The following is a 27,966-nucleotide window of genomic DNA, read 5'->3' on the forward strand; positions in this document are numbered from 1 at the left end:
CATTGAGATGTAATCCATATCGAAGGCTGTGCTCTTTGATCTTCATAAGTAAATGTTTCAAGTCCTCTTCACTTTCAGCAAGCGAGGTTGTATCATCTGCATATCGCAGGTTGTTAATGAGTCTTCCTCCAATTCTGACGCCATCAACTTATAGCACTTGACAATTACTGAATGAAGAAACTCAAAAAAGCCCCCATGTGGCCATTGCCTAGATCAGCAGTTGATCAGAATCACTGGGTGCTTATGAACTAGCTGAGAGCCCAGCCTCACCCTAAAGAACCATCTGTTCACTGGGCCTTGGGGGTGGGGCCATGCAGTAGGACAGCTCAGGGATGCAGGGGCTTCGTCAGTTGTTTGCAGTTCTTTCCAGCACTGCACCCAGGGCCTGGCTGCTATCAGGCTCCCATCCGAGACCCATGGGATGTACACTAAAGCCTGTGATGCAGTGACCTAGCACATAACAGTTCTTGGCCGATCCATTAATGTGTGCCACCCAGAAGGCTTTGGTGGACTGTCAGGGAGAGGACAGCCCTGACAGTCCTGAGGAGCAATTGGACCTCTACCCGGGTGGAAATGCAGTTCACCCACTACCTCTGTTCCATAAGAGACAGGAATTCTGCCCTCTTTGACTGGCTGTCAGGATTCAGGCGTTGTGAGGAAAAAACAAACTCATTCTTTTCTCTGTCTAAGCAGCATTCCAGCCACAGCCCCAACATCTGCTTACCCAGGGATGCAAACTGCTTATGGAGGGCCAGGCGGGACTGCACCCTGGTCTTCAGCAATTTCATGGTGGTCTCCATGTGGCTGGCGCTTAGCGAATGGTCTGCGATCACTGTGTGCTGTGAATGTCAATGGGCAGTACACATTGTGAATGCGCTCCTCCCTTCCGCCAGGTACCTCTACCATTATCCCAGGACCTCCTGCCTGGGACAGGACAGCCTGGACCACCCACACCTTCAGAGGGGGCCTATGAAATAGCAGGGCTGACCTGCTGTGACAGGCAGAGGCCCAAAAGGAACATATGAAGCTGCTGGCTGCTCCTGATAACAGGAAGGGTCCTGTGAAGGGGCTGGGTCTCCTAGGGTTTTGCTTCTTTGTCATTTTTGGCATCCTCATGCACAAGACCGAAGGGCAGTACAGCCCAGATCAAGGACCCTGTTTACTTTGATTTAGAGAGCTGCCAGGCTCAGGAAGAAGGCAAAAGGGACTGAAACAAGGCGAAAATTAAGCAAACACTTGTAGGCCACAAGCATTTTAAGAGATGGGGGTTTCTTGTGCCCCAAGTTTTCTGGAGCTGATGGAGGACTAATCATAGCCCCAAAGGATAGTACTTTGCTTGTTCTGAGACCCCAAAGGCCTCTGAGTCCACAGAAGTGACCCTTAGCTAAGAACAGGTCAGTACACGCACCTGAGGCTGCTCTTTGGGGAAATGGAGGCCACCCAGCTTCTGAACCCATAGATAGGGGTGACCTAGGTCAAGTACGTAGTCTCTCAAAGTCAAGATGCTGCAGAAAGGAACACAAGATAAAATGACTAAAAATCACCTCCACTGTGGTCTTCAGAGACAGCCCTTCTCCCAGTTCCCATAACAGGTTGGTCCACAGAGGACTTGAAGCCCAGGTGTGTGCACACCTATTCACTCCATCAGTTCCCTCCTGTGAATCTCATTTCCCCACAATCACCTGTCCCTTCTTACAGACTTTAACTCATATGCAAATCTCAAATAAACAGGGAGAGTGTGGATTTCTCCTCCAGTCTACTGATTTTTAAAATACAAAATTGTTAGTTCAACATTTTAATGTATTTCATGCTCTTACCATCTTCCCCAAATTTTGATCCTTTTGCCCACACCATGACCCTCCTTTGCCTTGCAAACAGGAAAGGGCATGTGTTCATTATTCCCTCCACCTGGGGCCCTCCATCCTTGCTGGGAAGCCTCTACTCCCAACAGGTCTGTAGCTTTGGGCTTGAGCCACCTATGAAACTCAGAAGTGGAGAGGCTGGGATCTGAGGAAACCCTGCTGACTCACCCAACTTTATCAAACTGGTATTGATTGGCAGGATTCGGTGTTTTCTTTCCATGGTCCCCAGGATATAAGCAGCTCATTACTGAGTCGGGAGACAGCAAGTCACTGGAAAAGGGAGAAGAGCCAGTTGTGAGAATGCCCGCCAACATCCTGCCTCAAGGTCGGACTTGGGCATGGGATAGTGGTGGTGGTAATGTCTAATGATCATCACTGATCACTAATGGCTAATGCCACCATTTATGGGATGCTTCCTGGGGGCCAGATGCTCCTATGCTTGAGATCATCAAATCCTCACAACCCTGCAAAGTAGGGAATACTGTCACCTCCATTTTATAGAGAACCTACTCAAGGCTTTGAGATCACAATGCTTGTATGGACTGGAGTCAGAATTCATAAGGTCTGATCACAGACAATATTCTTAACCACCTGATTTTAAAAAGCATAAAAAAACAAATACTTCAAGAGTTACATGGGGCCAGGGACTTACCAGAGGGTTTGCTCCCCTTTGACACCGACAGCAGAGATAACTACAGTTCTCATGGAAGCAGAATAAACGCCCTTCTGGCCCAGAGAGAGCACGGGCGCGGCCCTGGTGCTGTGTCTCAACTGACTTTCCCCACATCTCATGCTAGTCACAGAAAAAGGCCCCTTCATGCTCCTGGAGAGATTATCATACACACTGGAGACAAGGTGGCCCACAGCTGTTAGCAGCATCACATGGAATGATGAGGCATATCTGTAACTAAATGTGAGGGAAGTCCTGGCGCAAGGGAGGAGGTAGTGACGTTATCACAAAAGACAAACGCCATTCTTTCCCCAGACCAACAGAAGGCATTCGTCATCTTTGCAAGGTGGCACAGGAGCAACCTGCTGCTCAGTGCTCCAGGGGAGTTTTGGCCCCAGCATGTCTCTGGGGCTAAACACCCAGGGCTCTTCCCTTATCTCTACCCTTCACTGTCTCACACAGAAAACAAAGTCAAAAATTTTGGGCTTTTAACCAATGCTCAGCAATAGAAATAACATATATAAAATAAAACAGGGCATCTAAAACTGCCTTGAAACAATCAAATCATGACAAAACTTAGACCTGTAGTATGGCTTTTAGGAAAACAGTAAAAATCATGGATGTAAAAGGGGGCATAATATAAAAATTATAATGTCATAAACTTTCCACTAAGTCATCATTGTTAATAAAACACTAACAGAAAAGAATTTTAAAACTTTGTAAAATAAAAATTGAAAATAATTAAACATAGCTTAGTAATTTAATGAAAACTTCACTCATGAATTAAGTTGACCTAATGAAGTTCTGGTGTGGCGCTGTGGATTACTGTGCCAGACTGCAAAGTCGTTTGAATTGCAAGGCTGGCAGTTCAAGCTCACCAACTGCTCCTCGGGAACCCTAAACCAGGGTTGCTATGGGTCAGAACCGACTCGACAGCACATAACAATAATGAAGATCAGCCTGGGATACAATGTTTTTAGGCAAAGTCAGCAATGTTCGTATGATTCTGACTAAAATAAAATGTTTATTTTAGTCAGAATCGGAAATGAGAGTCACCAATAACAGAAATAGCCTGTGGCTCCCGACGAAGTCCTCACCAACAGCTAGAACACAGCCTTGCCTCCGCTGCCCCAAATCAAAATGGAATCTGATCAAGCCTCTAAATCTAACTACAGGAAATCCATGGGGAAAGAGTAACTAACTAGTTAAATTGGCCTACATGGATGCAATCATCAAAACACACAGGAGAAACACTCTAAGGTGCCAACAACCCACTTTCAATGAATCAATGGTAAGGACAAAAAGATGGCAGGGAAATTCAGGTGAGAAATTTGGGGGAAGACTCCATCAACTGCAATGTATGGACCTTACAGAGATCTCCATTTAAAACACAAGTTGTGTGGGTTCCAGGTCCAGGGACTGGGGAAGGCTGTGTGCCTGGTGGCAGGAGGCTGCCTTACAGAATGTGCCCTTTGGACATTTAAATGAACGTATATTTTTTGTTTTCTATGTGTACATCAAATAGTTTTGCTTTGTTCATTTGTGAAATATAAGATGTAAACAGAGAGCCACAGGGTGGAAGTAGGGTAACTTCTTGCAGGATGGGGATTGTAATCATTGTAATGATTGAAACAAAGTATATAATTTGTTAAATGTAAAGCTGATGAACTTGTCTGTAAACTTTCACTCAATTCACAGTAAAAAGTTAAACTACAAAAACACAAGCTGTGAAGACAGCACAACAAATACACCATTTATAAGAGAGAGGGCATTTGAACCCTGACTGGACAGTTGTTGGCACTAAGGAATAGTGTGCTCTTGCCGAGATACTGGGTTGTTCCTCTGGTTTTGGACACAATCGCCACAAAGGATGCTACAGGACCAGGCAACAGTTTCGTCTTTGGTACACAAGGTTGTCATGTGGTAGAACTGATTCCATCCATGTTTTCAAAAGTAGATAAATACATAAAACTACACACTTGGCAGGTGCCTCCATAGAGTTAGAGCAGGCTGTACTTGAGCAAGGACCTCTGGTCTGGGTGCACGGAACCTCAGCATCTAGCCCCAAGGCTTCACCAATTGGGTGACCTGCTTCTCCATCAATGGGATGAGTGACTACACCTGAAGGCCCTAAAAAGCTCTAATCCTGGTTTCCTATCTCCTCCCGTTCTTCAAAGATGCTCTGGTAGCATAGTGGTTACGATGCTAACCTCAAGGTCAGCAGTTTGAAACTATCAGCTGTTCCACAGGAAAAAGATAAGGCTTTTAGATCCGGGAAAGATTTACAGCCTTAGAAACCTTGTACTGGGTTGCTATGAGTCAGCTCTGACTCCACGGCACACCACCACCACCTCCTTCTTCAGAGACTTGAAAGCAGTATTCCAAAGACCTGGCCCACTTTGAACTGTCCTTCTCCACACGTTACCTATGACTGGGGCTTCCCTCTGCAGAGCTGAGTTGACAAGGATAAACACGCTGTCATTTACTAGGTACATACTTGGTGCTCAGCACTTGACCTGACTCTTCACAAGCGCTTTGGGAGGGGATGCTAGAAATGGAGCTCGGAGGCCAGGGGAACTGTCTCCACACACAGCTGTGAGTGGCCCAGGCGGGTGAGGACTTAGAGCCAGTAGCACAGCCTCCATCGTGCATATAGAGCTCAGCATGGAGTTGGAGGTGAGGGTGCAATCACGGTCAGCTGGTGGTACAGCTGTTAGTGGGTGGGGTATCTAAGAAGGGAGCAAACTGAATGCTCGAGACAAGATCCAAGGTGCCCAGGAGCCCTGGATGAGCGGCATACCTGGGCACACTCAAGAAGCCAGCCCTGGCTCCCTCTGCTGGGGCTGGGTGAGAACAGGTCAGCTTCATCTAAAATGCCCTTGGGTGGTTCAACAACATACTCAAGCACAGGAACTGAGGCTATGGCCTGAAAGGAGAGGAACTCTAGGTGCAGGGTCCAAATCCAGGGGATGGTCCCCCACTTAGGCAGCTGAGGGAAGAGTCCTGCCCCACCAAGCATCAGATCCTGCCTCCCTGAGCCTCAATAGTTACAACTTTCTCCACAGCTGACACATGGGCTCAGGAGGACTTTGTTGGTGGAATGCTGGGGGAAGTGCAGCAAGTAGTCAGGGGTTCCCTAGGAAAGTTCAGCCAGAGGCTGTCATTACTGAGCCTCTGGTTCGCTTTCCTCAAAATCCCCCAGGGACCGGCCTCAGCCCCTCTTCCCATGGCCCAGGTAACCTGGATTCAACTAAGCTAATTGGTGACAATCCCAGCACCCTGGGACAGAAAGAGAAAAGAGTGGTGGCCTACATTTGTTTACCTGATCATGGCTGCCAAATCTCAGGTTCATGATCACATGCAGCACTGGTTATAAAAGCTGGTGCTCTGACCTGCCTACTCAATTTTGTAAATAGTTTGTCCTCACCCACAACATTTGCTGTATAGTAACAGGACTTCACAAATTAAAGTCAGTAAGAGCTTTCTACATACACTGAGTTGCCTGGGCGACTAGGTTGTGTGGACACAACAACAGAGCCTGGAGGGAGGACCTACAAACATACAAACAGTCCCTCACTGAGGTCAGAGCCACACACCCCATGCCCTGCTCTGCCCCGTAGCCCCTGTCAATACCCTGCACTGATGGGGGTGATGAGTTCCATGGCGGTTGTCACTTTGGCTTTCACTGTCATGATGTTGAGGTTCATGAGATAGTAAAAGGTCAGGTGAAGCACACTCTCGTCTGGATGGGAGGAGGAAAGGAAAAGAGAACTTGTGAGTAAAACTCAGACCAGAGTCAACAGTACCACAGGAAAACAATTTAACGAGGTTTTTAAAATCTTTTACTACAAAAACAAAAACTTAATGGCAAACAGTGCTAAGTAAAAAAAAAAAAAAGCAAATTCTTTGACTCCTTCTCTAGGAAAGAGTGTTTAATTCCCTCCCCTCAACTGTGAACTAAACTTAGTGAGTCCCTTCTAATAAATAGTTTAGAGAGGGAAAGTGGTAAAGGGAGAGTGGAGAAACCCAGCAGATGCCACCTAAAGCAGGTGACCCAAGTGAACACCATCTGTGATAAGACACTAGCATCAGATACCTGCTATGATATGATGACGAATGCCCTACCATCACATCAAAGCAGGTACACGATAGCAGCATTCCCCTAAACCCAAAACCTGACTCTAATCACACAAAAATACCAAGCAAGCCCACACGGAGAGACATTCTACAGAGTACCCAAAGCTTCATCTTCAAAAGTGTCAAGGTCATGAAAACCAGAAAAGACTGAGGAACTGTCACTGCCTGCAGGAGAGTAAGCATGACAATGTGGGACCCAGGTTGGATCCTGGAATAGAAAAAGGACATTAAAAGTGAGGAAAAATAACCAAATCTGTAGTTTACTTAATCGTATTCTACCAACAAAATTTTCATTGGTTTTGATCACTATGCTAAGGTAAGGAAGATGTTAACAGTAGGAGTGAAGCTGGGTAAAGATTAAATGGAAACTGTATCATTTCTGCAACTCTTCTGTAAACTCAAAATTTAAAACAAATTCTAAATCAAAAGTTTAAAAGGAAATGGCAAAGAGATGACCAGTGTACAGAGCGTATTTCCATTTGTATAAAAAACAAGTCAGGAACTCTGAATTTAAACTAGAAGTACCCATATGTACAAACTTTGAAATTATTTTTTAAAAAGCCCTTAAATATGAAGCTGGAAATTCACCAAATATCCACAAGCTCAAACTCTGAAATCAAGCAACAAGTACTCCTTGTTCTGATCTTGAAATAAGCATGAATTAACTATTGGGGAGTAGGGGGAGTACAGACGGGAATAAATACCCACTTGTATTAAAAATTTCTAAATGCCCAAAATATTAGTAGGAAAAAAATAAATGTGAAACAATGGTGGTCCTTGGGTGTAACACTGATAACTAGGGGCCTGGGAGTATGGGATTATGAAAAACCAAACCCACTGCCAATGAGTCAATTTCAACTCATAGCGACACTGTATAGGGTTTCCAAGGCTATAAATCTTTACAGGAGCAGAAAGCCTATTTTTCTCTTGCAGAGCAGCTGGTAGATTTGAACTGTTGATCTTGTGGTTAGCAGTCTAGTTCTTAACCTATAGTGTCACCATGGGCTTGTTGTTGTTGTTAAGTGCCATCGAGTCGGTTCCGACCCATAGCAACTCTGTATAGGGTTTCCGAGGAGCAGCTGGTGAGCTTGAACCACCACTAGAGAAACTAAATTTCACTAGTGCCTCCCATATTGCTGGGATATCTTATTGTGTATGTTTTTCTGTATAAAAAAAAAAATTCAAAACATACCTATAGTCTCCACAGAAAACAAAATTCTACTTCTATTAGATCGAGCACATATTGTATTCACCAAAACTTGCATGACCTTACTTATTCTGTATCCTTTATTTATCAAATGCAGAAAGAGGAATCGTTTTACCAAGATTCTGTTATGTCTGGGGTTTTGCTGCTATGTTGTTACCATTATAACTTAAACCAGGAGGAAAACCATAGGAATATGAGGCTGGAATCCTTTCTTGTACACAAAGACCTCTGGCTGGCTTGTCTCTCTGCACCTGCAGCTGGCCATGCTCTCAGTGTTCCAGGAACCCCAGAACAACATAGAACAAGGGGTACGTCTAATGGGGTAGGGCCAGACCTTTGCACTTCAGGTCGAGCATGACGGACAGCGGGTGCCTCTTCAGCATCTCCTTGCGCTTGTCATCCAGCTGAACTCCGAGTGTGGGTCGGCGGCGTTTCTAGACATAGGGAAAGGCCTGAGCTAGTGAGCACTGGTTGAATGACTTTCTCCTTCCCCACCCCTGCCAGCCAGGACCTCAGCACTTCTGCCTAGGATCTGCTGCTTCAGCCCTCTAGGCTGCCAGGCTCCCAGTGTCCTATCTTTCAAACCTTCTCTGTTTGCTTCTTAGGGAGAATGGCAGTCACCATAAAGCAGATCCCAGAGCAGCTGCTTGGTGCCCCCACAAGAGTAAATGGTTCTCACCGTGGTCTGTTCTTCCTCAGCATCTGAGTCACTCTCATCATCTGCAGTCACAGAGAGAAGGCAGCTAGAGATAAGGGGGTTCCAAAATGCTCCCCCACACCAACACACCTAAACAAACCCTCAGGGCTGGAAGGGGCCCAGACCTGTATCACTTGTAGAGAAAATACAGCACTACAAAGAACTAAAAACAATAAACTATAATCCTACAACCCTTTCTTGTTATGTTAAATAATCATTTATATTGTGCTTTCAGTGAAGTTTACACAGCAAATTAGATTCCCATTTAACTACTATACAAACTGTTCACTGACATTTGTTACATTTTTATCAATGTGTCAACGTTCTCATTAATTCCATTCTGGGTTTTTGTTTCCAAAAATCTGGTTTCCCTATCCCCTTACCCTTCCATCTTTGCTGTAGGTTAACTGTTTAACCATTCACCCTTGTTTTTTTTTTTCAATGGTTTTAAAATGTCATTTCTTTTTATTTTGCTGCAAAACTATAGAAACCTTTATTGAACAAAAATACCAAACTGTGAAGCTATTTCTCAACAAATCCTTCATATAGGTACATGTACTTAACCTTTTATTGTGAATTAAGTGAAGGTTTACAGAGCAGATCATCAGATTTACATTCAACAAATCCTCTAGACTGATGAGTAAATTGAGGAGCAGGAAAGGTAAATCCTGTACCCAGGCTCTTGTTGCTAGTAAGTGGAAGGGCTGAACTGGGTTCCTCCCTGACCGCCCCAGAGCACTAAGACATTAAAGCCAAGCTTCCAGCTAGGCAGAACCAGTACAGCCACTTGCACTGCCTTTGGATGGGGAGTTGGTTTCCTAGAGGAAGTATCCCAACACCATATTACCTTGGGAGTCCTCGGGAGGTTTGAACAGGGCCTTGGCTTCATCCACACTACCTTCGATGGCCACAGACAATGTCTTATCTGGGGGCAAGAAAAAGCTTTATGGGTAAAGTCACTGAGGGAAGGGGCTGCAGACCAGCTCTAGGACTGTGTATCGACTGTTTTGCCACAGTTCCTTATAGACCAAGAGTGGGAAAGTAAAGTCTTTTCTCCAGATGAAAAGGAACAAGGTGGGAAATTTACATCTTTTTTCCATCATTTACTGAGAACAAAGAACCCAGAGTACAGCTCACCTGAGACAAGCAGTGAACACCTGCCTCTTCCAGTTTACACCAAGATACAGAAACTCAAACCTGGGTCCAAAGCCACGTGGAACTCTTCTGCTAATTATCTTAAAGACTCTCATCTAGAGCTCTTAGAAATGATGCTGTCACCCGAGGGACTATCCACCACACCTGGCATTGTCAATTTACCCAGGAGGCACAGCACAGGGGGACACTGGGACCCTGCCATCCAGTCCTCAGCCTGAATCCCTGCCCCTCGAATTTTCAACCACATAACCTGAAGAAACCATGCCATTGCTCTGAACCTCAGTTTCCACTCTATGAAATGGAGACTTGTCCATAGTTCTTGCCCAACTGGGAGAAGAAAACTGAATGAGCTTGTAATTTTTATTAGAAAACAATTTTAAAGCATAATTTTTAATACAATAAAACTAGAAAAATGATGCTATGCCATTATAGCCATTTACAGATGAGAAAGTTAGGGCTTGGAAGAGAGTTAGACATCATAGCCAGAAAGCACACACACTGGAATTCAAGGTCAGTGTCTCCAACTTGAGTAGGTCCTCACAAGTATTAAGCTAACTGGTCTGTTCATGTACCAGACCTGACACTAATGCTTTGGGCCTGCCCTTCCTTGCCCTTGTGGGACTAGCCTATAAGGCCAGACTGGCCACCTTCTCTTCTGGCTCCATTCATAAAGGCACTGAGAGTCACAAATCCACAATGGTTTGCCCAGCTTCACTAGGCAGAGATGGAAAACGTCCTTTAAATGGCAGGCCACTGAGATAATATTGTGGGATGCTCAACCAGTCCTTTGCTCCAACAAGCTCTCAAGAACCAGCACATCCCACATCAAAGAAAACTGGTTGACTCCATCAACCACTGGCAACTGCTGAACTGCTTTTCGAGTAGTTTAATCCTGGAATCCTACAGTAAAATGAGATAAGAAGCCCAATGATTTTAAACACAAAAAGGGAAAAAAAAAAAAAGACTCATCCTGCCTAGTGGGGCTGGGAGGAGGGTCTCATGTGAGCTGATGATGGAAAGAGGATGAAGAGAACAAAGGGGAGGGCGAGGACAGGAAGGAGCAGGAAGATATAAGTAGGAAGATAGTAATGTGCTGGTATCATGGCTGGGGGCAGGCACGCACTGTACAGTGGGTGTTCATCCAATGAGGTGGACTGGGTGGGGAGCCAGGAGAAGAGTTTAGGTGCTGGGTGAAGCTGCATTACAGAAAAAGGCAGGTCTCCTAAACGTCTCAAAGCCCCAGCAGAGGCATGGGCTTCCCTTGAACTAAAGACACATCCTCTAACTTGACAATTTACCCTAAGAGCATGCAGCCTGTTTAGGGGCCTGGAGAAAGCCTGGGAGAGTTGGTTGGGACCTGTATTCACCAAGTCCTCTTTCTGAGGTTGAGCAAGACAAGCTGACTCACCTGTCAAGTGTGCCCAATGGGGTGAGCACAGCAGCAACCTCAAAGGCTGCCTAGGCTCTACACCCAATGACCTCATCTGACCACATTCAAGAAAGATTCAGAGCCTTCCATCCTGAAATGCTGGCCTTAACCCAGCTGGTCAGGGCAGCCATGCTGGGTGGTGAAAAGGCGAGGCAGTAACTGTCACCAGTGGGCTCCTCAGCAGGCAGAGCTTCCAAAGGATTCATGAGCTATGCTGCTGCTCCCACAATCTCTCCTTACCCAGCACCCATACTCACCACAGGCCTGCCCATATGCAGTGGCCTGGACAAAGAGGACGTAGAGAGGGGGTGGCAGATGTCTAGCTGTTTCATATTGCTTGTGGGCCTGGTCGAATGGCATGAACAGGTACTCCTGCACTGGGAGGGATGCCTGAATGCAATGAAAGAACGACTTTTATTTTCCTTCTTAAAGGAAACTCACATAGGAACATATATGGCTGTATAGTTACTGTACACACTTTACTGATCTATTTTAGCGATACATCATAAACTAATAAAATTAATAGCAGATAAAAGGTCAATATCAAAAAACTATTGTTTTTCTTTATACAATGGTGGTGGTGGTTGTGTGTTGTGGAGTCTGTTTTGACTTGTAGCAACCCTGTATAGGGTTTCCAAGGCTGTAAATATTTATGGGAGCAGAAAGCCTCATCTTTCTCCCATGGAGCGACTAGTGGATTTGAACTACTGATCTTGCAGTTAACAGTCCAGTTCATAATCCACTATGCTACAGGGCTCCTTTCTTTAAAAAGCAAAACCTGTGAAAGCCAGAACCAGTGTGAGGTAGAAACTTATCAGAGAAACTAAAATATTTTCCACTAAAACAAACAATATGTAAGTTAAGACTGTACCTTGCAAAGAAAGTAGAAAATTAGCGAGATTCAAAAAAATAAGGCAGTTCTATCAAGTCCCAGCTCTCCCAAGTTTCACTATACTACCAAGAAACAGTAAGAAAAGAAAATCATTCTTATGAATCATTTAGAGGATTTCCAGCAAGATGGTTGACTAGGCAGATGAATTGCCCAAACATTCCACAACAAACACACAAGAAACCAAATGAAACAGACACAGATGATAATCCTGAAACCTGAGTTTAAAGGAAAGGATAAAGAATTTGATTAAATACTGACTAGAAGAAATTGAACAAAAACAGTGAATAAGAGGACAGAGAGTGATGAATTGGTAACAGGCCTGACACAGTGCAGTGTTCCAATCAGGGGAGGAATATTGGTTCTGCTCATCAAGTATAATTACGCTCACCAAGCACGCCTCCAGCAGCACCCACACCGGTAGCTGGCAACCAGAAAATCCCACCCACCAGGCAAGTGCCACCACCTGCTCTCATATCACATAATCAATGACAGATGGCGGCCTGCCGTCAGCTGCTCTACATGAACAGAGTAATGAGAACTGCATGCACACTCCTATCATCTATTGCACCCACCAGGAAACAGGTGATTAGCACCTAAAAGCTGCCAAACTAGTGAGCAGAGCAGCATACCTGCCCTACAAGTCCAGATATATTAAAGCAAAATAATGCAAAAACAAAACCTGGGAGAAATACACCAACACACAATCACCAATTAAACACAAATACAACACCAAAATGTCTTAGAGACAGCAAACAACTTCAGTTCACACAAAGAAAAACTTTATTTCACAAAGAAGCAAGAGTGATTCAAACAAGTGACCAAAGTGCAGAGTCAGAAAACATCCCTGAAGAAAAAATGGCATTGGAAATACCTGATAAGGAATTTAAAGGAATTATATTTAGGTTACTTGAATGAATTGAGAGAAAGATCAAGGAAAATACAGACAAAATTCTAGAATCATTCAGGAAAGTAATACAAGAACAAACTGACAAGATAAATGGAAAATTAGAAATTTTACAAAAACAGCAAATACAATCACAGAAGATTTAAAGAGATTCAGAAGTAATGCATTAAAAGGAATATAATTGTATCAATGAAAGAATTGGTGAGATTAAAGACAAATATCTCAATGCTAATTTGTTAGAGGAACAATCAGAAAAAAGAACAAGAAAGAAAGCCTTAGGATACATCAAAAGAAATAACTTACAAGTGATCAGGATTCTATAACAGAAAAGACAAAATGAAACAAAAGGACAGAGAAAACGTAATGATTTGTTGGAAGAAATCTTCCCTAATATCATGAAAGAACATATGCTTTAAAGAAAATCAACAAATCCCAAACAAGACCCCAAAAGAAAATCATCAAGACATCTTATTCAAAATGTCCAACCTAAGATCAAGAATCCTGAAAACAACTCGGAAGAAACAAAGTTACCTACAAAAGAGACCCAATAAGACTAAACTCTGGTTTCTCGACAGAAACCAAGCAAGCAAAGACAATGGGATGACATATATAAAACTCTGAAAGAAAAAAACCTGCCAACCAAGAATCATATACCAAGCAAAATTGCCTCTCAAATACAATGGTGAAATTAAGGCATCTCCCAGATAAAAAGAAACTAAGGGAATTTGAAAAACTTGAACAACCTTATAAAATTACTAAACGGAATTCTTTGGACAACCAACAATGGCAGACAACAACCTGAGAGTACCACACATGACATCATCACCCAGAAACTAATCTAGATACATACAGAAGTATCCAGAGTAGAATAAGCCTTGTTGTTGTTATGTACCATGGAGTTGCTTCCGACTCATAGTGACCCTGCATAGGGTTTCTGAAGCTGTAAATCTTTATGGGAGCAAAAAATCTCATCCTTCTTCCGCGGAACACCTGGTAGTTTCGAACTGCTGACCTTGAGGTTAGCAGCCCGATTCGTAACCACTACGCTACCATAGCTCCTTAGAATAAGCCTACAAGACTGAAAATAAGGAACCAGACACATCATTTGTAAATGAGGACAGCTACAAAGCAAAAAGAGGAAATAAAATTCTAGTTACAGAAGTTCCAAATGGAGAGGAAGTCAAGACTATATCAAGATAGAACAGACTGTTTAAAACATGAGATGAAACCAATAAATTACAGGGTAACCTCAAAGATAATTAATAAACCTCATCAAAATAAAAAAGAAGAAAATCATAAAGCTCTAGTAAATACTAAAAGAATAGCAATGAAGGAAATGAAAAGAAAATCTATAAACAAAATTAACAACACAGAAAATTGTATGTAACAAAGAAACCAGCAGCACTATCAAAAGATAAAAACACAGCAAATGACAGCAATAAATTCACATCTATTGATGGTTGCACTGAGTACAAACAGGTTAAAGGCATCAGTCAAGAGGCAGCGAGTTAACAGAATAGATAAGAAAACATCAATATGCTGTCCATAAGAGATAAACAAAGACAAAAACAGGCTAAAAATCAAGGGATGGAAAAAAATGTTATCAAGCAAATGTCAATCGAAAAGAGGAGTGGGCAAGACTAAGACTCAATGGGAATAAGCTCTGATTGGTGGCCACGCTCGTCACCATTAAGGGGAAGTGACGGAAAAACAGCAATGAAGCTGCAAGCTAAGCCCTACAATGTTCAATAGACTCCTGTGAACCCGGGTGGAGACCTGGTTGGCCAGCAGTGTGGCAAGACCTGGGGACTCTTGGGCCCAGAGTCAGTGACATAGCCACAGAGGACTAGAGTGGAGAGTGAAGCGTCCAGCTGTTAAGAGAGGGCATATGCACAAGAACACCCACACTTGCAGATAATACCCACTTGACCTGGCTTCAGAGGGTAACTAGAAGAGGAAAGTAGAAGGAAAAAAAGAGAAAAGAGTAGTCTGGTAGAATTTGATGAACTTGACCTACACCTATGGATGCAGTAGCTCAAAAGAGGGAACAAATCCTTACAGCAAGGATCATTCCCACCCCCTCCATACACAGAGTAGACAGGGATGTGCAACTTGGGCATTGGCTACCCAAAATGGGGGGGCTACAAAGGCAAGAAGTGACTGGCTTACAAGCTTTCAAGAGGGAACCTAGATTCAGAGGACATGAAGGAAGGTAGAATCTCCACTAAGTAGTATCCAATCTGTCTAGGCGGGGCTGATGAAATGAAATGTGGATGGGTCTCTTGTGATACAACAGTGAATAATTGTTATCAGGACTATTTGTGAGGATTGGAAATGTAAAGGTAGACATTTTGTAGCAAGGAGGGGAGTGATTAACTTTGCAGTCTAGAAGCAGAGGTCCCTAGGACCATCAACGGAGAAGAGCGGAGAGCGGGACCCTACCCAGAGAAGCAGTGATGCCTGAGATGGAGGCAGAGACAATGACATGGAGAGTAGCTGGTGAATCTGAACCACCGACCTTGTGGTTCAAACCGACCTTGAGATCCAATGCATTATCCGACAGTGCCATACCAGGACTCCATAGACAAACTTAAGGATCCTAATATGTGGAGCAAATATACTATTAAACATAACTGAAACTACAGAAACAGAAGAAGACAAACTAGACAACCAGGATCTCCTGAAAATCAGACACTTACGTGGGTCAAACGATTTCACCAAAAGAGAACCCACAGACTGTGAAAACATTTTTGGCAACAACATATCAAACAAGGGAGTTATCTCTGAAATTTATAGACATCAACACCTCAAGAAAAAGCAAAATAATCCAATTAAAAATGGGCAGAAGACATGAACAGACAGTTCACCACATTAAGGTGGCTCACAAACACATGAAAAAACATTTGTGATCATTAATCATTGTTGTTAAGTTCTGTCAGGTCGGTTCTGACTCACAGTGACCCTGTCTAGGGTTTCTGAGGAGTGGTTGGTGGATATGAACTGCTGACCTTGTGGTTCAAACTGACTTTGCAGTCCAGTGCTTATCCTAGAATGCCACACCAAGACTCTGACATTAGCCATTAGATGCAAATCAAAATAAGACATTATCTTATCCCAGCATTAGTAGTAAAGTTCAGAAAAACAACATACGCTGGTCAAAGTGTGGAAAGACTAAGACTTTTCATACACTGTTGTTAGGACTGTAAATGGTACAACCACTGTGGAAAACAGAATGATTCTTTCTTAAAAAGTTGTGGACATAGAAATGCTATATGATCCATCCATCCCACTACTCTACTAAACATATACTCAACAGAAATACGAGCCATGGCACAAATCATTACATGCACACCCATGTTCATACCAGCACTGTTCAGAGTAAGAAAAACATGGCAACAACCTAAATGCCTAGCAAGGGATGAATGGACAAAACACTAAGTACTTTATAACATGACCAAGCCTGGAAGACATTATGCTACGTGAAATTGTTAAGAGCCGTCAGTTTTGACTCATAGCGACCATGCATAGGGTTTCTGAGGATTTGATCCACCAGCCTTGAGGTTAGCAGTCCATTATTTATCCTACATTGTCACACCAGGCAGGACCCCAATGAAATTAGTCAATCACAAAAGTACAAATATTGTAAACAAAAACTATTATAAAAAGTAAATGTTTTCACACAGAAAAGAAAACAATATTTTTCAACAGTTAGTAATGAGAGGAGAGAGGGAAAATCACTAACCAGATGGTAAGCACATAGTCACCTGGATGAAAGGGAAGGCAATATATAAGGGAAAGTCAGTGCAAAATGTTCAAGGAAGATACTAGGAGGAGCACAAAAGTTAAAAGCCAATGAAGTAAATAGATTACATACATTAATTCTGCAATAACAATAATCTGTGACTGGATATCCACCATTCATCTATCAGCTTGTACTGTGGTGGCTTGCATGCTGCAGTGATCCTAGAAGTTATGCCATTGGTATTTCAAATACTAGCAAGGTCTCCCCTGGTGGACAGGTTTCAGTGGAGCTTCCAGACTCAGTCAGATTAGGAAGAAGGAATAGATGTAGCACTTCTGAGGAATTAGCCCCTGAAAACCTTATGAATAGCAATGAAACACTGCTTGATAAGTGCTGGAAGAAGCACCCCTAAAGTTGGAAGGCACTCTGAACGACTTTTTGCCTTACTACTGCTGTGCTAATGGGAAATGTTTCATCATCTGATGCTATCCCTCGAGTGGAAGAGAGCTTTCCCAAATCCTAGAAAAGTGAATTTGTCATTTTACAAGGGTCCTTTAACAAAGGACTTCCAAATCTACTCTGCTTCATGAAACTGCAACAATTTAGACCAAAACTGGCTTCACAAAGCAAACAGAAAAGGGGCCACCTATTTAGAAAAAGCATATTTTATGCTTCAAAAGGAAAGAACTTTGCTCAGATTTGAAAGTTTCCAAATCTGAGCAAAGTTCTTTTCAGAGTAAACGTGCCGAGGTGTGGGGAAACCTCACTGAGGTCCATGGGAAGCATGTCTGAAGGCTACTGGGCTGCTGAGGGCATGTAGGGGTCAATTAACACAGTCTGAGCATTTGGCCACAGCACACACCTTACAGTATCCACATGGGTAGGACTGCAGACAAGACAGTCTTACACTGTATTGTAATACTGATTAGGGTAGCAGATCCCAGCAAAACGGGAACAGGAACATAGCTGCTAGCAGCCTTTGGTCAACAAGGTTGCAGTGGGTGAAGGACAATGAACAGGCTGGTGGGACCTCACCTGCATGATGCTGTTGAGGCGAGGCTGAAGGCTGCTCAGGTATTCCTTTTTCACCTCGATCTCCTTGAGAATCTTCTCTTTGTTGGACAGACTCTCTCTGTACTTCTCTGCCAGTCTGTGCGTGGAGAGGACAGAGTGCTATCAGCTGATGCTCCCTAGAGTTACCCTGACATGTGTACTCATGGTCAGACACCACCTAGTAGTGGTAGTCAAGATTAACTGCTAGTGTCTACTGAGCACTTCCTATGTGTACTTTTTGGTGAGCTTGCTGCAAAAATTACTGTATTAAATCCTTATACAAATCCTGGAAGGTAAGGACAATTCTTATTCCTACAAGAATCAAAGGCTGAGGGATGTAGTTTGTATAAGGTCACCAGTAAGTGTGAGCAGTAATGCCTTAGCATTACTCTTAAGTAAACGTAGAATAGGGCTTTGAACCTATGCTATCTGTCTCCAGACCCTGCCAGCAACAACCACAGGTACCCTATGTCTTCTCCTGTTCCATGTCTTGCCTGAGATGCTAGACCCAACACTTTCACAAATAAGTGGATAAGGAATTATATGAGCCAAACAAAGCCCACCGACTAGCCTGAGTGAGGGGAGGTGGCCATGGATTGGCGCCCCGGGACACTGGGATGTGGCACTCACAGCCCAGTCCAGGCCCAGGGTAAGTGAGCCACAGGCCAACACCATCTGCTAAAAGACTGACACCAATTCTCTGAAGAACTCAACTCCATGTTTACTAAACTCATAGTACGAACCACAAGCAGAGAACTACAGTTTCTAAAAGAAATAGGCAAAATAAGGGATAAAAACAGCTATTCCTCTGATGTAAAACAGAACAGACATGTCAACTAAAAGCCTTCGAACACATGTACAAAATTGAAAGGGAGAGGTCAGTATTAATGGAAGGGATGTAATCATGAGAAGTTCAGTTTGAGAAAAAATGAATAAACACAATATACACACACACACACACACACACACACACACACAAAATACATTATACACTACACACTATACTCTTAGAAACCTAGGTTACATTATATACTATAAGCATTTGACTTACATTTTACATGGCATGCCTTGAAGAATTATTTACAATGGCAAAATATAGAAACCACCAAAAAGCCCATTAGGAGAATGAATGATTATGTGAATTATAATTTATCGATACACTAGGGTGGCATCCTGGAGTGACACTGTAGAATAAACCCTGACTGCTAACCACAAAGTCAGCAGTTTAAACCCACCAGACATTCCTTGGAAGCACATACAGGGTCACTATGAATTGACCAACTCGACGGCACTCAACCACAACTACAACGGAGTGCCACATAATCAGTTTGCCAGACTGTATGATATTATAAGGATATGCTTATATGTCAGGGAAAAGACAAAACACAAAATTAGATTCATGGTACAAAAGATACTTAGATTCCCTGAGACTATGGTCTATAACATCAAACAACAGATAGGCAAAGTTGTTGACCATTTGAAAGCAGAAGGGGAGCATTTACCTGAGGACAAAATTTAGAAAGGAGGAGGAAAGGAAACAAGAAACACAGGAGGAAACGGGACATGTGATGTTACGCTGAGGATTTTGCAACTGAGATGAAATGAAATGCGTATGATTTGTTAAACGTAAAACTGATGATATGCTCTGTAAACCTTCACTCAATTCACAAAAAAAAAAAAAAAAAAGACAGCTAAATATTTAGGTCTCAGGCATTCAAATTCTAAAGGAAAAAAGTTACTCAACTTTCTGTTAATGTCTGTAAGCAATTCCAGTCCACCCCCTTTGTTGGTCAAGGTTAAATCAGATGATGAATTGGGATTTGGTCTTACAGACTCATCTGTGGTCCCATAGTACTTTGTTGTCTGGTCCTGGGTCATGAAAAAGCCTTCTCCAATGATTCTGCATCCATTGCTCATACAGATTATCAAGGCCAAAAAGGCAGGAACACTACCTTTTCCGCTGCTCCAACTCCCAGTCCAGCCGTGCAAGGGTTTGCTGGTGAGAGTCTCCCATGGTGACCTCAGCCTTGCTGATATCTGCAGGAGCCTCCTGATAAAACTCCTCTAAACTGACCAGATCAATTTCTTCATGCTTTGACCTGTAGGGAAAAACCAGGTATCAATCTGCCATTCTCAGGAACCAAACAGTAGCTTAAGTGAGCCCACAGTTCCCCTCAATTTATGCCCACTAGACCTGAACCAGGAACCTGGAATCCAGTCTCTAAGATGAAACCTAGAGATGTTATTTAACAGGTATAAATATAAAGGCCTACACTTAAGTTCAAATATTAACTATCAACAGAGGCTAGGAAAGTACAGATAGTGATAAATACGTACAAAAGAAAAGAACTCCAATACTTTGCTGCATCAGCATAGTAGAAAGCTCAAGGTCAAATGCTGGTACCAACAGCAGCAGGTATTAAGCACACTGTATGATGCTCTCAGAGCCCTGGTGGCATAATGGTTGTGCACTCTACTGTTAATTTAAGACTAGTGGTTCAAACCAACCAGTAACTCCTCAAAAGAAAAGACCTGGTGATCTGCTCCTATAAAGACTTCAACCCACAGGGCATTTTACTCTGTTCTATATGAGTCCTGGTGTGGCGCTGTGAGTTAATGTGCCAGACTGCAAGTCATTTGAACTGCAATGTTGGCGGTTCAAGCTCACCAGATGCTCCTTGGAAACCCTATACAGGGTTGCTATGGGTCGGAACCAACTCTGACGGCACTTAACAACAACATAAGAGTCCTGGTGTGGTGCTGAGAATAAGCACTGGACTGCTAACTACAAGGTCAGCATTTCAAACCCACCAGCCACTCCATGGAAACCCTATACAGGGAGGTTATGAGTCTGATCTGACTCTATAGCACTATAGGGTCATTATGAGATGGAATCAACTCAACAACACACAATATGCTTTCCTTACTTCATTTAATTCTTAAAATTTTATGAGGGAAAGATTTTTATCTTCACATTTCAAATGAGACAGAGGCTTTGAGAGGCTGAACAGCATACCCAAGGTCACATAAAGCGAGTGAGTGGCAAGAGTTGGGATTGGAACTCACATTCATGACCCTTCCATGTGGTCACCTGCCTTTCTACAGACTCAAGGTCCATTGTATTGGGAATTTGTTGGCTTCCAACTTGAAACAATGAGTACAGATTTGGACATCACATTCTTTTATTAAAAAATGTTTATGGTGAAATACCTTACAACTCACAAGAAGATCCACCAATAATAGTACAACATATCCACATACCCTTTCCCAGGTTCACCAATGACAATACATTACAATAGTATCTTAGGGCAGTGTCAAAACCAGGACACTGACATTGGCATGATACTACTAATTCAGGTACAGACTTACTCAGATTTCACTTCTTTTAGTATTTAAGTATTCCAGATAAATTTGTGACACACACGAAGATGCTGATTTTTTTCAATATCATTACTCAAAATAAGCTATGTCTAACATGAATGACTTCATCCCAAGTTTATTACAAAATAAGCCTGACTCCTTTCAGTTTGCAGATAGGTCTGATCAAGCAATAACCATTTCCTTTTCTTTCCCTCCGTATGACTTCTTCCCCATCTTTCTCTCTCTATCCTCAGCTTGTGCAATGTTGCTGTTGCTAAGTGTCATTGAATTGATTTCAACTCACAGCAATCCTATATAGGGTTTCCAAGGAACTTCTGGCCTTGTGGTATGCAGTCCAGTGCTGATCCTACAGTGTCACACCAGAAGCTTGTGCGATACAGTGAATTATTTAATGTCTCTTGTAGCCATGTTGTTGTTAAGTTCTGTTGAATTAGTTTCGACTCATAGTGATCCTGTATAGGGATTCCAAGGAGTGGCAGCCATTGTAAATTCCCACTAAACGACTTTTTGATGGGTCAGGGTAAGAGAAGGTAGGTGAAAGCACTGATGTGAGTCAGTTATGAGTGGTTATTACAGGGCTAATTGTGAAAACTTGGAACTCTAAGGTGGGTATAAAATATCTCAGAAGCAGGAAAGAGGGATTTCATTACCATCAAGAAGATGAGCCAAGAGTGGCGCATGTCGTTTGGATCCCCAAATCCCTGCACATTGAACTCCTTGAGCCAGCGACAGGATGCTGTTCAGGGAAGCAGCAGTGGAACAACAGTAGCAGACTCAAGAGCCAGAGAACCAGACAGAGTGGTGGACTTCCCAGCCCATGGAGCAAATAAAGCTGGTGCCTTTGAGCAGGAGGCTCATCTGTGGAGTGGGGAACCTCCAGGCTGCTAGGTTTGCTGACTCATGGAGCTAGAACTGAGTGCCTTTGGGCTAAAGCTTATAGTAATGTGTCCTTTGGGCATTTATGAGCAGCCCTAAAAGAGCTTTAGGAGTCCTGATATGACACTGCAGGATAAGCACTAGACGGCTAACCAAAAGGTCAGCGGTTCAAACTCACTAGTCACTCCTCAGAAACCCTATACAGGGTCGCTATTAGTTGGAATTGACTTGGCCGAACTCAACAACAAAAGATCTGAGGCCAAAAGGCTAAGGGCCACACATAAACCTGCCTGCAGGTATGGTTGTGGAGAGACTGTCCTGACTGAAATATTCTCTTAGCATTTGTATTCCTGAAGAGTAACCTGTTAACTTCCCTTATAAAGCCCATAACTGTGTAAGTATGGTGTCTGAGTTCTGTGTGGCCACTGCAATGAATTACTGAACCAAGCTGAGTAGAGAGCACTATGGGAGGGACTATTGTTAGCATATTTTGCAGCTTGGTTTCTCCATAAGGCATCACATTTTAAAAAGAACATTGATGCACTAGTTTGTTCATCTGAAGAAAACTAACATGCAAAGAGGTGAAGTTCTAAGTAAAATTACGTTGCAAAAATAAGCTGTTGAAACATTAGAGAAGAAAATGGCGTCAAAAGGTTATGGGGCTATGACTAGAAGTGAGCTGCTTCCATGTAGCATGGAAATCAAACTGGTAAGATTAAAACCCCCTGCTGGGTGGTGCTGTTATTATTAAGTGCCATCAAGTCGGTTCCAACCCACAGTGACCCTGTATAGGAGGGTTTCCAAGGAGCTGCTGGTGAGCTTGAACCGCAGACCTTGTGGTTATAAATGACTTTGCAGTTCAGCTCATTAGCCTACAGCGCCACACCAGGACTTAAGAGACCTGCTTTTACCAGGGAGGGAGTTCAAAACTTGAAAGTTAGGAAGGTTTCTGAGACCCTCTGGGCTGCCTATTTCTTCTGATTCTCTTCGCACTTCTTCCAGATTCTGCAGTCTTCAAAGCTCATCAGATTTCTTTTTAAAGAAACTGGCTGACAATTAAGCAAATAGCAGTTTACCAGCAGCAGACCATCTGCGTCAAAACCCTGTCCTTCCAAACTCACTTAAACTCCAGGCATTTGGTGATTTCCTTCTGAAGGTGCATCACCTCGTACAACAGGTTCTGTAGCTGCAGATGATAGGCATCCACTTTCTGCTTAGCCTGAAAAGACGACAAGGTCAGCAGTGAGCAGGGCAAGGCAGAGATAGGGTAAGGAAACTTAGAAAAGGGGTGAGAGGGATAAAGAAGTGAGTGGGAATGAAGGAGGAGACGGACAGTCAAACCTCCATCTCCTACCTCGTGGGTCTGATCTCTTCCTTTCTTCAACCTGATGTGAGCTAGTCGGTTAAGCTTCTTGAGAGTCATGAAATGCACACAGCTCTGGATCCGCCGCTCTTCAATCTCAACTGCCTGCAGGCAGAGTGGGAAAGACCTCTAGCAACAGGTGCTGGGACCAGCTTACTTCATTCCCTCACTGCTGCCCATCCCCACCCAGAACCAAAAACAGACAATGGAGAACCAAAAACCGAACTACAAGAAAATGAGAGATGTCCAAGGGGAAACATTAGAATGACAGAATCAGGTTCCCAAAGGCAATGAAAAACTTCATCTGGCCCTTCTTGAAACAGTCTTTGTAACTCCCACCAAATGACTGGACCATTGTGTGCCGCTGAGTCAGTTTTAACTCACAGAAACCCTGCACAGGGTTTCCGAGACTGTGAATCTTTATTGGAGCAGAAAAGCCTCATCTTTCTCCCTCAGTGTGGCTAGTGAATTCAAACTGCTGACCTTGTGGAGGCTCACTAATAGTATTGGATAGCTTGCTAAAAAATGTAAATAAGATGTGCGGCACCCTTGCAGGGGTGCAATAAGGTGTATGAAATCCTAACGAAGGAGTTAGTCAGTTTTGCCATCCTTCTAGGCTTAAAATGAGCCATCCCAGAGGCAGAAAGGGTAGATTTCATGACCAAGAAGGAAGAGCCAGAAGTGGAGCATGTCCTTTGGACCCAGAATCTCTGCACTGAAAACCTCTTTAACCCAGGAGACAGAGAGAGAGCTGGAAACTCCTTGCTGAGACAATGAGAAGCAGTGACAGGAAACTGTCAGGAGACAGCACAGTGGGCTTCCAGGCCCACAGAAAACGGAAGCTGAGCATCTTTAGGCCAAGGCTTATTGGTAGACTGGGCACTTATCAGTAGAGCTAAAGAGCTTTGTAAGACTTGCCTGAGCAGGGCAGAGGCTGTGGGAACACAGGGCCAAGATGCTAAGGGCCAGATACAAATATGCCAGCAGGTACTGCTAAGAAGAGGCTGTCTTAATCGAAACACTGTATCCTAAATTGTTTCTAATCCTGAATTATAACCTGTTACTTCCCTAATAAACCTCATAATCATGAGTATCATCTGTGAGTTGTGTGGTCATTGCAATGAAGTATCAAATCTAGCAGAGAAGCAGAGAGTGCTGTGGGGGGTGGGGGGAGGACAGTGGTGTCAGAATTGGTAAAGGTTGGAGAGTGGACATTTGTCTTTTAGGAGTCAGCTTTGTGCTGTTGATCTTGAACATCATCTCTCCGTGAGAGGTTATAGGAGGTCAGTGCTTCCACCATGCCATTTTTACACGAATAAAAAAGCAATTTAATCGAAGTGAAGAGGATTTAATACTTACTGATAAAGATCAAAGACTGCAAACTTCAATATGGATTGCAACTCAATATAAAGAAAAAAAAAAAATCCTCACAACTGGACCAATAAATAAAATAAATAAAGAAAAGATAGAAGCTGTCAAAGGCTTTACTTTGCTTGGATCTACTATCAACACTCACAGAAGCAGCAGTCAAGAAATCAAAAGATGTACTGCATTACACAAATGCATTGCAAAAAAATTCTTTAAAGTGTTAAAAAGCAAAGATGTCAGTTTGAGGACTAAGGTGTGTCTGACCCAAACCATAGTATTTTCAATCACCTCATATACATGTGAAAACCAGATAATAATTAAGGAAGATCATAGAAGAATTGATGCATTTGAATTATGGTGTTAGAGAAGAATATTGAAAGCACTACCAGAGGAACAAATCTGTCTTGGAAGAAGTACAGTCAAAATGTTCCTTAGAATTAAGGATGATGAGAGTTTGTCTCTCATTCTCTGGACGTGTCATCAGGAGGGACCACTTCTTGGTAAAAGACATTATGCTTGGTAAAGTGGAAGGTCAGCGAGAAAGAGGAAGATCCCCAACAATGGATTCAAACATCACTATTGTGAAGATGGTACAAGAAAGACAGGGCAATGTTTTGTTCTAGTGTGAATAGGGTCACCATGAGTGGGAACCAACTCAACAGCACCTAACACTTTTACACTAAGGGAGCCCTTTTAGAGCAGTGGTTAAATGCTTAGCTGCTAAGTAAAAAGTTAGAGCAGTTTGAACCCACCAACCACTCCATGGGAGAAAGATGTGGCAGTCTGCTTCTGTAAACTGCCTTAGAAACATTATGGGGCAATTCTGCACTATCCTAAAAGGTCCCTATGAGTAGGAATTGACCTGATGGCAGTTCTTTTTACCTTAGTATTCTTATAATAGAGCCCTGGTGTGATGCTGGAGGATAAACACTGGACTGCAAGATCAGTTTCAACTGCACAGTCCGTGGTTCAAACTTACCAGCCGCTCCTTAGAAACACTATACAGGGTTGCTATGAATTGGAACCAACTCAATGGAACTTAAAAATTCTTACAACATCAAGGAAATTCATATCTGCCATCGTTTCTCAACACCTAGCCAAAGACTTGGCACTTATAAATATTGTTGCTACATTGTTAAGTGCCGTCGAGTCAGAACTGATTCATTACAACCCTGTAGAGCGTTTCTTTTGAGAGCCTGGCCATTAGCAGACTAGTCCTTACCCTACAGCACCGCACCAGTTGGATGAATTAATCAGATTACAGTATGAAAATCATTAATTACTCTGTGCTTTCATTACTATCATTGGGTGGTGATAAGATGTTCCAACAAATTAAACTAAGAGGTAGGTCTTTGGAGCCTGTGGCTCCCACCACCTATCAGGATCAGCACAGATAAGCAAGATGAGGCAGAGTCCTAGTGAGTACAAAAACCTCTTAAGTCGACAATGTTTAGTCCCATCTGCGCAGACTCACCATATTCGTGGCCATCCAGTCCCACTTCCTTACCATGTCCTTGCCGCCTCTGCTCTTTAGGTCCTGGATCTCTGCCATGAGCCTCTGCAGCTCCTGGCACGTGTACTTGTACAGCTCATAGTCTCTGCCAGGGTCCCGCAGGTCCACCTCCGCTTCCTCACTGTAGTATTTGCCTTCCTGTCGAGGCAAACAGACAGGTCCCAGATTGGGGGTACAAGTCTCTATGTGGAGACCAGAGACACTTATTGATACCTCTTGTCATATAAGAACAGTAATAATGAAGCCCCACACATCAAGCTTCTAAATGGTCTGGTCTATAAATCAAATGAATGGAAACTTTTACTTACCTTTCTGATTACAAAACTAACCTATGCGAGAGAACAAACAAGATGGCGGATCGGGTAGAAGTGCAGTAAAGGAGCTCCACCGCAACAACACAGAACACCTGACCAAGCAGGCTCAGTGGATGATCCCAGAACTCTGAACCATATATAAAGGAATATTTAGAAGGTTGAAAGGCTTACAGCTGGGGAATTTGTGGCAGAAGCAAGAACTCCATTGCTTTCTAATTCGAGATGCTCAAGGAGCCGCCATCTTGGGTGAGACCAAGCGAGGGAAGGATTGGAGCGGTCACAGACGCCTGGCAGAACCGCAGAGATAAAGGTGTGGACATTCTTCTCTTTTGGTAGCTGTTCATTGGTCCCTTGCTGTCTGCGCACCTCCACTCGGGTGACTATAGGGGTGCCTGAGCTAGTGGGCACCCCAACCCCACCCTAGGAGGGTACTACTACACATTCGCACAGATCTCCTTGAAATTTAAAGAGACAGTATCCAATTAAAACCAAACGGCCACAGCCAGCCCTGAACTGTTTACAACCACAAAAAAGGCCTTAATGGGGATTGTGGAGCAGGACAAGCAGACAAAAAAGGAAATAAGCTGAAAATTAAATCCTGTTACGTCAAAATGACCAACAGTGGCATCTTGAAATTTCTCAAGAAGAAGAGTGAAAAGGGAAGCCCATTTCCTCATCACATCTACCTGGAGGCAATCAGAAAGCATAAAAAATACCAAAATACATACCCATCTGAGTATTAAAGCCACAGACAACCCCTGAAGATGTCCAAAAAACAGAAGCAGATGACCATATCTGCACATGTCCAGAAATGAGATAAAGTGACTGAGGCAAATGGGCTGGAAAGTAGACCTACACTCCATACTGGAAGATGGGCAGGCTTTGGAAATGCCGGAAAAAGAATTCAGAAAACTGATTATAAAATGTATCAAAACACTATACAACAGAGTTGAGAAAAATAAGGAAGAAGTCAGGAAAGCGTTACAGGAACAATCAAATAAGATAGATACAGCATTGTAAACTATTTAAAACCTATAGAAAGAGGTCCAAACGATTAATAATAGAATATCAGAAATGGACAATACTCTGAAAGGGCAAAGGAGTAGAATTGAAGAGATAGAAGCCAGAACTAGTGAACTAGAAGATAAATCTTTCAACACAACTAAGATAGAAGAAAAAACACAAAAAAGGATTAAAAAAAAAATCTGAAGAAGGCCTAAGATTCATGCTGGATAACATGAAGGGAATAGCATAAGAATTATTGGCATTCCAGAACAGGAACAATCACACAAGCCCACAGAGGAGAGAGCTTCTAGAAGAAAATTTTCCTAACATCCTGAAAACTGAAAAGATAAGCATTCAAAAAGCTCAACGAACCCCAGGATGGATAGACCCTAAAAGAC

The 27,966-nt window shown here is 43.0% G+C and overlaps 1 protein-coding gene across 1 annotated transcript in view; it reads right to left on the reverse strand.

The window, feature by feature from the left end:
• The window catches only part of THOC5 (THO complex 5), a 42,315-nt gene that overhangs the window by 11,268 nt on the left and 3,081 nt on the right, over nt 1-27,966 (reverse strand). The window contains exons 2-14 of the mRNA XM_006869217.1: nt 26,244-26,387; nt 23,360-23,473; nt 23,127-23,224; nt 19,701-19,847; nt 17,731-17,845; nt 11,415-11,547; nt 9,421-9,498; nt 8,556-8,596; nt 8,211-8,310; nt 6,166-6,274; nt 2,031-2,132; nt 1,409-1,505; nt 725-839 (exon numbers count right to left, since the gene is read on the reverse strand). Coding sequence (XP_006869279.1) covers nt 725-839; nt 1,409-1,505; nt 2,031-2,132; nt 6,166-6,274; nt 8,211-8,310; nt 8,556-8,596; nt 9,421-9,498; nt 11,415-11,547; nt 17,731-17,845; nt 19,701-19,847; nt 23,127-23,224; nt 23,360-23,473; nt 26,244-26,387 — 1,393 coding nt within the window. The remainder of the gene's footprint in view (nt 1-724; nt 840-1,408; nt 1,506-2,030; nt 2,133-6,165; nt 6,275-8,210; nt 8,311-8,555; nt 8,597-9,420; nt 9,499-11,414; nt 11,548-17,730; nt 17,846-19,700; nt 19,848-23,126; nt 23,225-23,359; nt 23,474-26,243; nt 26,388-27,966) is intronic.

This window comes from Chrysochloris asiatica, unplaced genomic scaffold, assembly GCF_000296735.1.
Source record: "Chrysochloris asiatica unplaced genomic scaffold, ChrAsi1.0 scaffold00128, whole genome shotgun sequence".
NCBI lineage: Eukaryota > Metazoa > Chordata > Mammalia > Afrosoricida > Chrysochloridae > Chrysochloris > Chrysochloris asiatica.